Source organism: Patella vulgata, chromosome 1, assembly GCF_932274485.2.
Source record: "Patella vulgata chromosome 1, xgPatVulg1.2, whole genome shotgun sequence".
Classification (NCBI taxonomy): domain Eukaryota; kingdom Metazoa; phylum Mollusca; class Gastropoda; family Patellidae; genus Patella; species Patella vulgata.
This window is the reverse complement of record NC_065879.2, coordinates 45264145-45282108: the sequence shown is the minus strand read 5'-3', so window position 1 is coordinate 45282108 and position 17964 is coordinate 45264145. Positions and strand designations below refer to the sequence as shown.

General features: G+C 33.9%; 1 protein-coding gene across 3 annotated transcripts in view; it reads right to left on the bottom strand.

The window, feature by feature from the left end:
- The window catches only part of LOC126807667 (influenza virus NS1A-binding protein homolog A), a 61036-nt gene that overhangs the window by 20409 nt on the left and 22663 nt on the right, over positions 1 to 17964 (bottom strand). Inside the window, exon 2 of one of the 3 annotated variants that reach the window (XM_050532425.2) lies at positions 15419 to 15520. Coding sequence is in view for 1 of the 3 variants with exons in the window: in XM_050532417.2 (XP_050388374.1) it covers positions 2274 to 2289 (16 nt within the window). In the remaining 2 variants the exon portion in view is untranslated. Of the gene's footprint in view, positions 1 to 2273; positions 2404 to 6095; positions 6174 to 15418; positions 15521 to 17964 lie in introns of those variants that run through there. The other 2 variants (XM_050532433.2, XM_050532417.2) reach the window with 2 other exon arrangements.

The window sequence follows — 17964 nt, the reverse complement described above, 5'->3', positions numbered from 1 at the left end:
TTATGTCAATGTAGCTTAGTAATAAGATGCCATGATTTTATCATTTTGAAAAAAGTATGTCCATTCTACTTCAAAACAAATGAAGAACAATAATTAAAATATACACAGTTTTAAATTTTGTAACTTAATATATATGACATGAGTACACATAGCTGTACCTACAGTTGTAGCTTGGTTTTTTTTACATACAAAGTAAATTTTCCAACCTGAATGCCAACTAAAATCTGTTATACACAGAATATTTAGTTTTTCAAACTTTGAATATCACACTAACATTCTACTAGAAGAGTGAAGTGAAGTATTTTGGGGTTTAACATCCTACTGTTCTGCTCCTACTTGGCTAATGAAGACGGCTACCAGAAGAGTACAACTATATCTGTTCATCCTGCCTATGTAACCAATAAAATGCACTTAATCCATCTCAATGATCAACTGTAACCCAAGCATAAAAGACACTGAGTAATAATCAAATGACAGTTGTTAAAGTGGCAGTCCCAGATTTATATATCAAAATTTCAATTAAAATATTGAACCATTCAGAACAATTGACAAACTTGATAAATAGAGTTACATAATTTCATTCTTCAGTTGTATAAATGACAATCTCGAAGATAATAACTTAAGTAGATACTTAATAGACATGGTTAACCAGTAGGGCGGCAACGATTCATCGATAAAACGATGAACCGCGATGTTTTAAAAATCCATGATACACGATACAATCAATGTCCGTATCGCGATTCGTTATTCAAATAATAATTTCACAAAAATAGACTGATATTCCTTTAAATGCGTAAATAAGTACACAAGCAAAATAACATTTTTTTTACTTTCAGTGAGTGTTAAGGCGTTTTCGACACATAATAATAATAATAATCATTTTGTATAGCGCTGAGTGCTCCAGCTAACAGCTGCTCCGCGGCTTATTAAGTTGCATTCAAATTATACACTTGTATAATACGAGGAAAAAACATGGTATATATATATACGTCAGTAATATGTGATTTGTGATAATATTACTGTATAAGTAAGGCAATTGGTGCAAACTGCATACATTATTCAGCACATTCATTGTATATTAATATTTGATATTAAAATCTTTGTAATGTTATTTTCTTTGCTGTTCTGTAATCTATGACTGAACTGACGAGAAAGCTTTTCATTGGCTGAAATTGTTGTGTCATTACAAGCCTGCCAGCTGAAATGTTTTCATAATGAATTCACCAAATTCAATTTACACGATCTACAAAAGCAATATTGAGATCAAAATCCCCCATACCAAGTATATACATGTAAGTTACAAGTGAAGTATGGGAGTTTTTAGGATTTCCCGTTAAGTATGACAGCAATGAAATTCATGCAGTTAACCCGAGAAAACACCACATTAAAGTAAATCATAAAAGTAGGTCTTTGAATTTTCACAGTGAAAGACTTTCAAAATTTAACAGGATTTTTTAAATTTAATACCTGTATCGCGATATTAATCATACCGTAGACTATGAATTGTGATGCGCATTGTAGGTGGCCTGGTGTATCATTGCAGCCCTATTAACCAGGCACTTAATTACACAGCATGGAATTTTAGGAACTGGCCAGATTCATAGGAAAACGGAAAGTTTGTATTTCTTCAAAGAATACCACTAAGCTTCAGATATTGGCACTTGAGTTAGGACAAAAAGTTCGCAAGAGTCCTTTAATCAGAATAAACCCATATTAAATCACCAAAATTAATCTGTGAAATCACCTTTAAATTGGCAGGTTCAACACTCATTTCACAGAAGAGTAGATATATTTCATCATCTATATTCACCCTACATTGACAACACCTCAATGTGTGTTACATAATGTTAACAATTCTTTGTTCTTGACCATTATAATCTGTGACTGGAGTTTTAATTCTTGAGTAATAGTCAAATAACTGTTGTTAAAATGACACTTGGCTGATAGCAAACCTACTTATCAAGTGATGATGACAAGAGTAACGGTATAAAGAAGTCTTTCAATATGTTTTATAAGCTTCCATTATATAATAAACAGAACTTGATAATTCAAACTCTACTTTGACTTAAAATGAAGTTGAAATGTTTATCTCAACTAAACCTCTTTGATTTAAGTTAAATCCAAGAGGTTTAGTTAAGATAAACATTTCAACTTCATTTCTATGTAAACTGAGTCTAAAGTGCAGTATTACAATTTTTAAAAGTGCTAATCTTATATAGACAATAAATCACAAATCCAAAAAATACAAATTTCCACAAATCAATATATATTACCTTCTGATATTGGCATAGTTGGGAGTAAATTCTTTTTTTAAACTAAACGCTGTGTTGTTAAGTCAAGCGTCCATTTACCCAAAGCATGTAACAATAACAATCCCTCCGTTATATACCATGTTTAAAAAATAATCTATGACCTATTTTTATTCAACCTATCACAAGCTCGGTAAGTAGGTGATTAACAGTATACAATTGATCTGATATAGGTGTCAGTAACCCTAGATAGAGACAATATGGGTTTAACATCCATTCAACCCAAACTTGATTATTTCGGGACTAAAATTAATATTGCAAATCTTTATTCCACAACTCACTTGAATGCACAGGTTTTTAGCTATGGTAGAAAAATGGGGTTTAACATCCACTCAAACTAGATTATTTTGGGACTAAAGTGTTGCAAATATGTAATCAATAATTTACTTGAATGCATGGGTCTTTAGCAATGGGAGAAAATTGGAAACATGGAGAAAACCCATAAGGTTAGGACGGCAACCTAGATACATACAGGCCTTGGGTAAAAACCACACTGTTTGCCTCAATGAAAGACCTTGATCTATAAAAACACTACTTTGTCACCCATGACCCACCCCAACATAAAAGACAGAATTTAACAGAAGCTACCACTTTTGAATATATATATTCTATTTTACATTGATTGACAACAGGCATATCCATATCATTAGGATAACCCCACAATATATTTGAAATATGGTCAATGGGGTCAATGACTTGCTAATTCCTTCACCTTGCCAACTAAACATGTGAATTTAATTTTCAACATATCATTATACTAGCGAACAAGATAAGGAAGTACAGTATTTATATAGATCATAAAAGAGATTTCATTTAACAAAATGAAATTTAATGTTGTTCGACGTCCTACCTTTATGCACAGACTGGACATCAGGAGATGAGCTTGCACCATACAGTGTACTATGAGGGCTAATTTACAAGGGACAGCGGCACTACAGTGTACTCTTATATTGAATTTCAACTGCCAACTGAAAACGGAACCTCAGTTTTCCATTCCACCCAAACGACTAGATGTTCTAGGGGAAACCGTGCTGGAAAATCTTGAGGAATTTGCTTGGCCAACATAGTCAATATTTGAAATACAGACAGTCGGATTTCACTTTTGAGATCATTCAACTTGCTAACTCTTGCATTTCATTTTTCAACCTATATAATAGCAACAAGATACGAAATTGATAGCATTGTTGACATCTATGTAGATTTAATGGTCTAAACTGAGAACAGAAAACTCATCTGACCAATAATTCATAACAGCTGACATAACAAGGAAGTATTTCGAATTCTGACAGCAATTGGTTCTTTACATGCAAGCCAATGTATACTGGGCCTCATTTTTTTTGTCCCATCTGAATGACTAAACAGATCTACGTTCCCGCACCACTGACAAGGGAAAACTGTGCCGGAAAATCCTGAGCAACTTTCTCATCCCACACGAGGAGGTACCCGCAACCACCGGGTTAGCGAGCCAGCATTTTACTGAGCCACTACATAAAGCTGCTTTGATTTCGAATCCATTAACCCAAAGTCACTGGACCTCTTGAAGATTACTGTACTTTTGCACCGAAAAAATTCATTTCTCTTTAATATTTGAGTCTTATGTTTAACAATTAAATTGGAATCAAATGGATACATACTACAAATTTCATGTTTATATTTTGAATGTAACTATAATTTACTTTGAAACTTTAATCTCTCATTTCCTATGACTTGTTATGATAATCATATGTGACTTATTTTATCAACAATGAATGATGAAATCATCTGTACCATTGCATCATTGGTCACAGGTGTGAAAGCTAACTAGATTGATTTTATTAACTACAATCTGATTAAAATACACATCTATATTTCGTTTCGGTTTTTTTTTTATACTTTCGATGGCCTCTACTACATGAACATGAAAAGTTGCAGTGGGAGGTCGCGTCAGGTCATAAGAGCAGTTTTTGACCCTATGACATCAGACATTTCATTAACCAATCAGCGTTGATATTTCTAGAGGGTTACCCACAGTTCCTCGCAACTCTGCCAAAAACTCGCCGTAACAGACTGTTTAGTTGGCTAATCCCTCACAGGGCTAACATCATCCAGAAAGCAGGTTATATAACAACTCTTCCAGATCCTAGTTTAGTAAAGATAAAACAAACTTTTTAATCAGATTGGGTACAACTACAGAAAAGACCTATTTTTAGCAGCCCAGCAGAATCAGATTGAACTGCTATATATCTTTAGAAAAATAAAAATCATTTTTTCTTGAGAAATATCACTAACCTGTCAAGATACATGTACTACTAAATACTTAAGGGCAATAACTTGAGAATTAGAAATTGTTGTACTTAGACATGCTTGTTCATCACAATGAGATTTATAAGTTTACAGACCATAAAATGACCTTTTTACCTAATGATTGGCATGTTTATTTGTTAACAATAAATAACAATTATAGATTATTATTTAACCTTGACCTGTCCACAGCAATCTACTGTTAATAAACATATGGCTGGCATGGCTCAACAAATTCAAGTAATAACAACTGTTGTACAACACTTTCATAGCCAAACAACTGAACTGGTAACTGTCCACGGCTACTCTGAATACCAAGTCCTGACTCTGGTAATCTAATTAAATAGACAGATTGCCAGGCAACCCAACATATACCCACAGAAGCTAAGTTTTCCCAGCAGTCTGTAAAGGCAGTCATATTTTTTATTCTTTTGTAAGTAATGGGAGTATTAACAAGAAAATCAAACTGATCAAGTGCAACAATACATGAAGTAACTGTTAGAAATAATTAAAATTTCATGGGTATTTAGTTATTTCTAAAGGTAATATTTAAAAAAACCCAACAATGTTAGGGTGACCCACCATAAATAAATATCTCCATATATCTCGACAATTACGCCACAATATTTATATATATGCCAAGCCTCAAATCAGTTTCACACAATTATAGTCACTAAATAAACGATCATGTTTTACTTAATAAGCTATGACCATTAATCATGTATAAATAATAGACTGAAAACTGGTTCCAAGAGTCGTCCATAACATCCAGACACTTTTGAGTAAAAGATAGGTTACGTGCCCTTGTTTTGAAATTAGTCTCGCTTAACCAGTCTATCGACCATTCTACGTCTGATTGACAGGTCGGGATAATCAAGACTACGTTTTTACGAAACGTAACAGAAAGCTAGAACAAGAAATTGAATTTAGAAATAAGCACGTTAGGTAGCTCAACAATCGTTTTAAGAAGCTTGTAAAAGTAAAATGAAACTACTGCTAGTATCATGTTCCTGCCTAACCCGAGTGATTCAGAGATATTATTTGTACTAAACCAAAAGATGCCGCTCTTAACGGTACAGTTAATGATAAAGCGATTTAAAAAATAACCAAGAAGCTTAATTTAACTGCTATTCAAAATCGTCAACAATAAATTTTTTACGGCTGTAATAGTTGATAGATTTGTAGAGAATTGCACGTGCCATGGCTATTTATAGTATCATACTGTCAGAAAGTTGGTCTCGGCACGGCGAATGTGCACGCTTCAGTGGTAGTCTCGAACTATCAACGGTGGACTGTATTTCTGTGAGTACATGGGTCACCCTAACAATGTACCAATTATCAGATCACTTCGAAAGTTGAAAATCAATAGACTTTTTCTTGTCACGAATAGAAACACTGAGTATAAATTTCAAGTCAATCGGAAGATAAATTTGTCCAGTGGATATCATGATGAATAGGGGTGACAACTATACAACCTATTTCAATGCAGGTGTGTAAAAATTATACCTTTTTTTTATCAGGCCTTTGTGGTGATTTTCCACACCACACAAGTCTTTCTAACATCAGACAGTGGCTTTTCTCTCTGAATGATTACTAAGGCTGTGTTCACACTGATATTACCTGAAGTAAATTACTCCAACAAAATAACTTCAGATCAACATTGACTTTTACAGTTAGAGGATGAGAATTTGAGTAAGTAAATGAAATAGATAAGTAAAATTGTCACAAGATTTAATGACAGCGATGCAAAAATGTGTCCGTGATCTCTCCCTGAAAGCGGCACATTCCCCAATGTCACCCCAATATCTAGATCGAGATCCCATTTTTATACGCCACATTGGAAATGTGGTCGTATATTGCCGTCGCCCCCGTCCATCGTCCACAATTTCTTGTGAACACTCTACAGACTACATTTATCATCTGATTGTTTTTAAATTGATATATGTTGTTAACGTGAGATGAAGAAGCCTATTTCATTTCATTAATTTTTATTAATTTCTTCTGGAGTATGGCTCTCATTTCACTTTGTTGAACATTGTGAACAGTAACGACAACAGTTATCATCCGATCTGTATGGAATTTATATGCATCATTTAAATTAGTGACACGAAGAAACCTATTGAATTTCAGCAATTTCCTTTAATTTCGTTCTGAAGTTATGGCCCTTGTTTCGCTTTGCTGAACCTTGTGAACGCTCTAACTAAAGTTATCAACCAATCTGTATGAAATTTATATGCATCATCTAAATTAAAGAAACGAAGAAGCCTATTTAGTTTCAGCAATTTCCGTTAATTAAATCTAGAGTTATGGCCCTTGTTTCACATTGTTATTGTCCTTGTTTCACTTTGTTATTGTCCTTGTTTCACTTTATTGAACCTTGTGAACGCTTCAACAACAAAAGTTACTATCCGATCTGTATGAATTTTATATGCATCATTTAGATTAGTAAAACAAAGAATCACATTGAATTTCAGCAATTTCCGTTAATTTCTTGTGAAGTTATGGCCCTTGTTTCACTTTGTTGCGCCTTGTAAATACTCTAACGAAAATAGTTATCATCCAATCTGTATGAAATTTGGGATACGGTCAAAAAACCCTCCGGTCAGAACCCCCCCAAGTCAGAACCCCCTCTGGTCAAAATCCCCCATTTTTATATTATATAATATTAAAATCATTTCAAAATTATGTTTTTGTGGTTTGTGAAGTGAAGTACACAACAAAATCGATTATTTCTATATTTTATTTGCAATTATATGGGTGAAATTATTTCCATTGGATGGTGTGCCAAATACGTTTTATGGTTTGCACCATGGGTTCCATGTCGGCCGTATATGCCGGTCGGGACCTAGGGCTCTGGAAAATGACCGGAACTGGATCAGACCCGTAGGTCATTTTGCACGCCGGAAAAATAGCATATTTTGTGCTACATCATAAAATCCCGGAACACGACGAAACTCTGTGGGTGTCGTGATGTGAGTGAACTGTCAGGTGTAATAAAATTAACAGTGTTCAGTAGCCCACGAATGGAAACCACTGCCAATTAATTATCCTTGTGTATATTGCTCTAATCACAATCAACGGAGGATTAACATCAAACAGATTAAAAGCTCAACATTTAATCACTTTAATTAACCGAGTTTTGTTTTTAATTAGTACTGTGCGACAATTCTTAAAACCGAGTTGTTGTTACAGCATATTTGCCGACTTTCATCCCTCGTGCAGCCATATTTACTGTATCAACATCAAACAAATTAAAAACTTTACTTTGATGTCTTCACTTGAAAACTAGAGTTAATCATGCGAAATGTTGAAATTCCAACCCTTTCAGAATAACAAAAGAAAGCGAGATGTCGTCAATGAATCCGACCTCCCTTCTTCAATATTCGCCCACGTGGAAAACAGTTCCTTTCCGAAAAACACAGTCTGTCTTAAAATCTCGTCACAAACATTCCCGTGGTTAAGATATAATATTCCTACACAAGACGTATTGTCGGTGTGTGTTTTTAATCCTTTTGTTTTCTTTTATGTAACAACTGATTGATATTACTTTACTTGAGACAATGAACTTTTTACGCTCACCGCCATTTTGATACATGTGCAATTATATTCACATGTTATCGAGTGAAAATACTAGAACAATTTTGTTTGAGCTCCCCAAATATTAATACGAGTTAATATATTTATAAGTTTTAGAAGTATGTTGTTAATTGATGTACATTGAATGACTTTGAATTATTTAAATGCATTAATCATTCAGAACTACTTTTCGCCGTGTATGGAGAAATAGTCAACAGTCTAACTCGTCACGTACGCAGTACGCACAGGTTAATTAAAAGATTGTTGTCAGAAACATAACGCCAAGAATAGTTTTGTGATTGGTTCCCAGAATTTTAGAAAGTGGCATCTTGTTGAGCACACTGCCTCCGGTGACCATAAAACATCACATGAACATGAAGATCGACTATTTAAAGATGTTATACCACAACAGTTCCATTAGAGATGCGAGGAGTATACGTGTATACGGGTGATGTTGTAAGAAAATAGTGTACTTGCGATGAATGAATGTTTCTTGTTGTTATATTTTTTTATATATTAATAAATAAATAAATAAATGATAATTGATTACATGTGTTCCTTTATTGAGTGGGTGGGTATAAATGCCGACGTGAGATTAAATTTCTTTGCGACTGTCCTTGAACCAATTAAACCCGATCAGCATTTCAATATCATGTTGTTTTGTGTCTTCTTGTTATGTGCTAAAAATAGCACCACTTTCTCCACGTGAAAAATGACCGGCTGGGAAAATTTTGAAGTGGAAGCCCTGGTTTGCACACAAGTTGTAAAGTCTTTCTTGTGGATCTCCTGTTGTTTTTTGGTGGTTGTCCGCGTGAGTATTGCAGGAGTGCAGACTTGACATTGCTGTGATCCAGATGGAGATGTTCGAGAGCCCGCCAGATTGTGGGGTCTTGATATTCCCAGCAGGGAACTGAAGCCCTGTTCCAAGACTTGCATAGATTGTTAGTGCGAGACCCACCACCAAGTGTTGTCAGATGAACGTTCCAGAGTTCTGCTGGGAATAGGGTTTGGTATAGGAGATTTTAAATTGTAGCGCCATGACTTCAGTTGAGATTGATCAAATAATTGCTTTTCACTTGAATGATTACAATAACTGAGGCTATGTTATTCCTAGTAAAAAGCAGATTATGTTATGTTAATTGTGTGGTCAATTGTCTTAGTTGGTCATATTTTTTTTTTAAATAATATTTTATTTTTCAGATATTCATTTTTAAATAATAATAAATAAAGGAAATAAATTAATAAAAAATAAATAAATAAAAAGGGGGGGTTTTGTCCGTTTTTAATTTAAGTCCAAGGGGGTTATGACCTAGGGGGTTTTGACCAGAGGGGGTTTTGACATGGACCCATGAAATTTACAAAGATCATTTCCAATAATTTCCAATAATTACGACTAGAGTTATAGCCCTTGTTTAACTTTGCTGAACCTTGTGAACATTCGAAGGATTAATGTTATCATCTGATCTGTACGAAATTTATATGCATCATTTAAATTAGTGAAATGAAGAATCCTATTGAATTTCAGCATTATTTTAATAATTACTTGTAAAGTTAAGGCCCTTGATGAACCTTGTGAATGTGCAAATGATGAAAGTGATAATCCGATTTTTATGAAATTTATATGCATTATTTAAATTGGTGAAATAAAGAATCCTATTGAATGTCAGCAATTTCTGTCGATTACTTCTAAATTAATGGCACTTGTTTTACTTTGTTGAACTTGTGAACGTTCAAATGGCAAAAGTTATAATCCAACATGTATGAAATTTATATGCAGGGCTCGCGCTGTCGCTCGCCAAAGTCACAATTTGCGATAAAAATATGAAAGAGGCGATTAAATTTATAGAAAATTGGCAATCCTTGAATGAGATCTGACATGTAAATACTGAAAATATATTGTGCAGTATGGTGTTCAAATAGACTAAAGTCACCAAAAAAAAAAGAAAAAAAAGGGATCTTATTAAATCCAAAGTTGTTGTATATTGTATTGTATATATCTGTAATTGTTTTAGAATAATTGAGACATAAAATGCAAAGTTGTTGTATATTGTATTGTATATATCGGTAATTGTTTTAGAATATTAATAAGCCTAGCTGAGACATAAAATCGTTAGATGTTGTCTTTTTTATCACACATTTTTGGCAGATAAAACTTCCAGTTGGCGGAAAAAAAATATTAACATTTTTTTATATAAAAATTATCATCTATTTTGGCGGAAAAAAATTGAAAGTCAGTGTGAGCCCTGTTTATATGCATTATTTGAATTAGTAAAATGAAAAAGCCGGTCACATTTTAACAATTTCTATACATTACTATCAGAGTTAAGGCCCTTATTTCAGTTTGTAGAACCTTGTGAACCCTCATATGACGAAAATTATAATCTGATATGTAATTATCTACAAAAGTATCACCGAATAGTGGTACTAATTTTTAGTTCTTTTTCAAATTTTATTTTAAGAATACATAATTTAATTCTTAACTCTGTATTCACGTACATAGGCAATATAGCTAACATTAAGGTTATTAGTCTGTCTTTACTTTTAATGTTAATATTTTGATTTAAAGTCTATAAAGTAATTGCCTAAAATTTCCTAAAAGCAACAATGGTCTTGACTGTGTTATAACAATGCAGTCAGATCAGTGCCAAGCAAGTGTCAACGCTTTTTACTTTATTTAGGGCTTAAAGCTTATTAACTAATTCTATAATTTTTTTACTGTAAAACTTTTACCCAATGAAATTTATATATTAATTTAACTTCTTTCATTTGATTCGTTACTATATATTTTTATCCCTAATTTTATCTTTAATCTGATTTGTTGAAATGATTGTCTTTTTGTCTGTATGCAAATTAGTTTGTTTAAAAGACCCCTACACAGACAGAAGAGACATAAAAATATACAGGGAGATCAGATGAGATAGGAGATAGGGTTAAGACGTTTAATAACCCTTTGATATGATCTTGTAAATAATGTATTTTTAAACTGTATATAATGTAATATTGAAACGGATTTGGGATTTAATGTACAGTGACCACTTCTCCATAAATGAGCTATGTACACTCCCAATCCTAGCTCATCCATATGTATGCAATATTACATATGTATCACCTGGGTGCATATTCAAATGCAGAATAGCCCCGAAACGTTGGTGATAAAAGAATAAATGTGCGACAACCTTTGTCGAACGCTCGGACGATTTAGCTGCCGGGGGCGTACGTTTCATTGCCTGGCAACCAATCTTTTACCATACCAAAGAATATAAGTTCATTTTTGGTATACATAGTTAATATTAAATACTAATGCCAATGTGGACACAGCCTTAGTGATGGCCTCTGATGAACCTGTAACATGTAGGTCATCGACCTGAGACTCTGACCATCAGCTGTCAGTAGTCAATGATACAGACATCAATTCAGAGAAAATGACTACAATATAGTCTAGTCTGCTTTATCTCCTCAAATCAATGGTCTGTATTGACTATAAATCTGTCATACTGTTTGGTGATTTTTTAAAACAATTTTCATGTACAATTCCACAGCAACCCAATTATTGTTTCTTCTAAGAATGCTAGCCTCAGTTTGGTTGGTAATTAAAATTATACCCATTTGTACACACACAATGAAATCAATTACCTGGTAAGCAGAAGTAGTGCAATTATGACACGGTTATCTGGTCTACATGATGAAATGGGGGTCCATGTTGAATAAATATCAACAATTCATATTTACGTGTTAAATAAATTTAAAGTCACATATTGCTCATTGACCTGTTCAACCAGGTAAAGGATCAACACACGAACTAAACTTATCATCCTACAGTCTTGTCTATCAAGATCCAAATATATGCAATATTTGATTGAGAGTCCATCTCGAATAAGTATCAACAAGTCATATTTACATAAAATAAGCTTTTTGACTTCTTTATACTGGCAATGATAAACATGTGAATAAAACATGTTGCACAAACAGCCAAGGTCAGATATCCCGGCAAATTATATGTACAGTAGACCCATCTTCAAGCCAGATTTCTGATGGCAATCAACCCTGTTATGTATGTATAGGGTGCCCCACCATAAATAAATATCTTCAAGATATCGATAATTATACCACAATATTTATGCAAGCCTTAACAGTTTGTCCCATTTACCATCACTAAATAAACGGTCTGGTAATTGTATAACAAATTATAACTATTTAGAGTGCAATAAAAAACATAGGTTGCCAGGTAGCGAAACATACGCCCACAGTAGCTAAATCGTCCGGGCAGTCAACAAGAGTTGTCGCATATTTTTACTTTTTTCGGTAATGAAACATTTATAATACACTAAAATCTGATTAAGAGTAAGAACTCATTAAGTAATTATCAGAAAATCTTTAGAATTTGTTTGGTTTTTAAAAAGTTCTGCCGCATGCTAACGTTTATTATACGAAACATTTACTATCATGGATTTAGCTGTTCAAGTTATCAAAATTGATTGAAAATCAATATACTTGTTCGTCTCAAGACCTTAGACTCTGTGTATCAATCTGAAAATGAAATGAAATGAAATGAAATGGGGTTTAACGTCCAACTGTTCTGCTCCTAACCTGGGCTAATGAAGACGGGCATACGCCATACAGTGTGCTATGAGTGAAATTTTGCCCGGGCAGCGGCACTACGGCCTACTCTTATATCGAATTCCAACTGCCAAGGGATCTTTTACTTGCACGCCAATGTGTACACGGGACCTCGATTTTTCGTCCCATCCGAACGACTAGACAGCTTTCCTTAGCAGCCCCTCCGTCCTGCATCACTGACAAGGGAGAACCACGCCGGAAAATCTGGATGAACTTTCTCGGCCAATGCAGGGATCGAACACCCGACCTCCAGACTAGCGAGCTAGCGTCTTACCCACTTAGCCACGTGATCCCCGTATCAGTCTGAGGTCAATCGGATGATAACTTAACCCTCTAGAGCGTCACAAGATTTTTCAAAGTGATCAAGGGCTATAACTTTGGCAGTAATTATCGGAAATTGTTGAAAATCAATAGGATTCTTCGTCTCATGACCTCAAACACTGCGTATAAATTTAAAGGGAATCAGATATTAGCGTTAGCCTCTAGAGCATCCATAACATTTTTTGAAGTGATCAAGGGCCATAGGGTCCACAAGCTAATAAACTCGATTTTTCGTACAATCAGGGGCCATAATTCAGGAAGTTACCGTCCGATATGCGCGAATATCGAAAGGAACTGAGATCTTTGGGTTATAAACTTACATTTCAAGTTTCAACAAAATCAGATAAAAATTGTGACCTCTATAGAGTCCACAACCTTGATATACCATATTTTTACGCTATTTGAGAACGATGGGCGGCCATTTTGTCAGTCAGTTTTAATCTGATTTTCACGAAATTCGCACTCTGTCATCCTTAGGGTGTAACGGTGATATACTTACACGTTTTTTTAAATCGGATAAAAATTATGACCTCTATAGGGTCCACAAGTTAAAAACGCGATTTTGCGTACAATTAGGGGCCATAATTGAGGAAGTTATGGTCCGTTATAGGCAAATATTGTAAGGAACTGCGGTCTGTGGGTTATAAACATATATTTCAAGTTTAAACCAAATCGGATAAAAATTGTGACATCTACAGTGTTCACAAGCTAAACACGCGATTTTTCGTACAATCAAGTTACAGTCCGATACATGCCAATATCGAAAGGAACCGAGATATTAGGGTGATAAACCTATATTTCAAGTTTCGTTGAAATCAGATAAAAATTGTGACCTCTAGAGTGTTCACAAACAATTGTGGACGTCCGGATGGACGGACAGGGGCGACGACAATATATACGTCCACATGAAAATGTAGGCGTATAAAAATGACTATAACATGTAGCCTTCTGACAAATTCCACTACTTTTCTGCTCCTACTGCTTAAGAAGTGTGCATATGCCATGCAGTGTGCTATGAGGGATGGGTTTCCAGTTCCACCCTCTCTTCATTCATTTCTAACTGTTGTGCCCGCCAACAAGTCGTTAGATTCTTTTCTTTCAGACATTTGAGAATGATGTGAAGTTTGATATGTTTATATCTGACTAATTATATATGATGCAATATATCAACAATCTCATATCTATATGCAGTATGTTTTAGTCTTTTTAATCCCACGATTGTAGATTGTACGTGACAAGTCACCTTACTCTGATAATGTTTTCAGGGTCAATCAAAGCCCCTAAATCTCGATTTGTTTCAAGTACTTTATATAATTCAATACTTTATTTCAAATCTGACAAAATGGTCAAAAGTCATTGTGTATACTACCATGGACTGTATATTATATGTATACACGGTCCATGATATTATAGAATTGAGTTCTTGGGTCATTTATGATAGTGTACTATATGCATACATACATGTACGTTATATGCATACATACATGTACGGTCTATGATTTTAATTATATAGAATGATTTCTGTGTCATTGTGTATGCTACTTTATAGGTCCTTTTTAACAATTTATAAAATCCTTCACCTTGTCCATACTGGTAGTACATATTCAAAAGAGTGATATTTAACTTTTGCAAACTAAGAACTATTTTCAATTCACCAATCAGCAAAGTATAGAATAGTAGGACTGCTTTAATATCAGTAGGGCCCCACTCCAAAATTTCAGATATCCTGCATATGCCACTGATTGCCTATCTTAACCCAGATAATGCCCAGACTTGTCTCTTTCCCTCTCTATTTAATGAGACACAAGTGATTATTGACACATTTATTATTTCATACAGTAATAGATTGTAAAACTCACTAGTGATCACTTGTTTAATAGATAGATTTGATACACTTATCTATATTATTTCACAATGAATTGAAAAGATCACAAGTGAATCATGTAAACTGTGTTCAATCAATTCATGACAAAAGAGATAATTCTTTTTTTCAAAGTTGTTTTTGTTTTAGTCACAGTGTCAGTAAATGTGGTGTGCATTCTTTTTTATTTATTTAAATTCATAAGTTAGAAAATGTAAACATTAATTATTATATTTAAAAATATTGAAATACAATATAACCAAATATTGAAATAACCAACAAATTAAACAGCAGCAAATTAAACCAGTACAACAAAAGAACAACTGCAGCAAATGAAACGGTGCTCTCCTTGTCAGGTCCTCCCATCCTGCACCACTGACATGGGGAAACCACATCGGTGGCCTGACTAAAGACATTAAAGCTGTGACTATATTTTGATAATTTTATAACTCACCTGTAATTAATGGACCTGGAGTAAATATGATATGTTTAAAACAATCAATGATTGGTAAAGAAACTGTATGTCAAACACACACAATTAACATCTATGGAAATTCTGAAAAATACAAAATTTTAAATAAGGCTTTTTTTTCTGAATCATAAATCAAACATACTCATTTTTCAAGGAGGAAGTAATAGGTTAATATAGTTACAAGTGGTGTTTGAGTTTATAACACATCAAGTGGTTTGACGACATCTTACTCCTACATCTAATATTGTAAGTACATGTATATAAGGCCTATTACATACTATTAGCCTTCAACTTATTGACAATAGAAGTGACTATAAGCTTATTATCTTAATTTTAATGCATAGTAAAAAATCTATTTATAATCTATATTTGTAGCACCTTTAATTTTAATAAAAGTTTTATAGTTTCTTCTGGCATTAGTCCTGTGCAATACAATATTTTTAAAACTGAATTTTCAGCAAGAGCAATAACTCGGGGAGTAATTATTGGAAACCTCTGTTATTTGATAATGATGCTCATTTGATAACAATGCATTTAAAGAGGATCAGATGATGACTTATGGTGTTAGAGCATAAGACATTTCAATGTGTGCAGGTACAAAACAATGGCACCAATAGAATCTTAAAAAACAAGTACCATTATCCAGACATACAACCACCTTTTAATGTGTACAAATGCTGATATATAGATTTAAGACTGGATAACTCGTGAAGTCAAAATAATGCCACTCATATCAAAAAAGGCAGAGACAATAAAAAAATAAATACTATATCAAAAATACATATTTTTATCCCAAGTTTTGTTTTAAAAAAATGCACCGATTTCTTCCAGGATGAAGAACTTTGTACTTGGTCATTACATTAGAGAAAAATATGTACCACGCCCATCTCACATTTAAGACAATTCAGTGTGGACATGTAAAACGTGTATCAGTGTGGATATGTAAAAGGTGTATCAGTGTGGACAAGTAAAACGTGTACGTCTCAATGTGGGCATATAAAACATATAGTGTGTGGGCAAATAAAAGTATGTCAGTATGGTCATATAAAATGTCTGTGTGTAAACTAGTAACCCATTTTAGGCCGATTGCAAAAAGGATCTTTTACTATGCATTAGATAGTTTAAATCAAACGATGCCACAAAAGCCCTTCACCATTTTTGCAAGAAGAGTTTAAATAATGAAGATTTATCTGTCAAGCTTGACAAACCCTACAACTGCAAGAGACTTGATAAAGTAGCTAAGAATATTCTAACAAGATGACTACTGATGTTATCATTTTAGATTCTACACTATTTCAAAGTTCATTCGAATACAGAAAAACAAGAATTTCTCTTTTTAAACACACTTTATTTATTTCATGTGCAGGATAGTAAAAATGTCAGATGGAAGGAACGCCTTTTAATCAAAGAGATTTTTGGCAGAAGGACCATACTGAAAATGTCAGAATAGTACATGTATAAGGTATATAAAAAGATGCCTTGAGCATTGTGTATTCTGCTAACACCCCATGGCCATACAGCATCTAGTACATTAAGAACGCAGTAGGTAGAGGTATCCTTTCAGTCTGATGTTTCAAATAAATGAACTCTAATCTATAAAACAAAATTTTAAAGGGACATAATGCAACAATTACACCATGATAACATAGTATCAGACCAGTCCTTTTTCACCGACTTCAATGATTAAATCAGCATTATAGGCAGTGCACTGAGCCCCATGTCTTAATAAGGCTCTGACTGAACATAGACTTGTCACAACTATCTGATAAAAATCTTGAATTTGAAGGGGTGTGACCTGACCACAGATTTTTTTTTTAAGAAATGCACCACATGTATACACGTACAACTGTTAATGCTATTGTTTTACGTAAAATGAATTTTCTATAACTTCTAATCTCTTATCCTGCCATATAAAAATCACGTATATGAAGCAAAACTGGGCAAAAAATCATTTTAAAAAAAAAAAGCCCTATCTAATAGCACTTCTATTAATTTGTTCAATCCAGTGAAACTGAAATATGTTTGATCCTTTCCATCCACAAAAAAATATGTTTTCCGGTTGTTGAGACAAAAAATCGAGTTGGTTTGATGTAAAACATGCCTCCAAAAACAATCAACACTGCTAACAGATCAATATAAAGATTGATGAACTGATTATTACCTCCATACTGTTTGTTTATTAACCGCAATTGTATTAATAGTCTATTGCTTTTATCCTTCAGGGTAAACTAATCATTTCAACTATGGAGGTGTTCACTTTTTATTTCAGATATTAAATGAAATGGGGTTTAGCATTCTACTTTTCTGCACTAACTGGTCTAATGAAGACAGGCATACACCATGCAGTATGCCATGAAGGAAATTTCGCCTCCTTTTACTTCGAATTCTGTCAAGGGTTCTTTTATGTGCATATTAATGTGTACACTGGACCTCAATTTTTTTATCCCATCCAAACGACTATACATTGTCCCTTGCAAGGACCTCTGTCCTACACCAGTCACAATGGGGAACCATGCCTGAAAATCCCT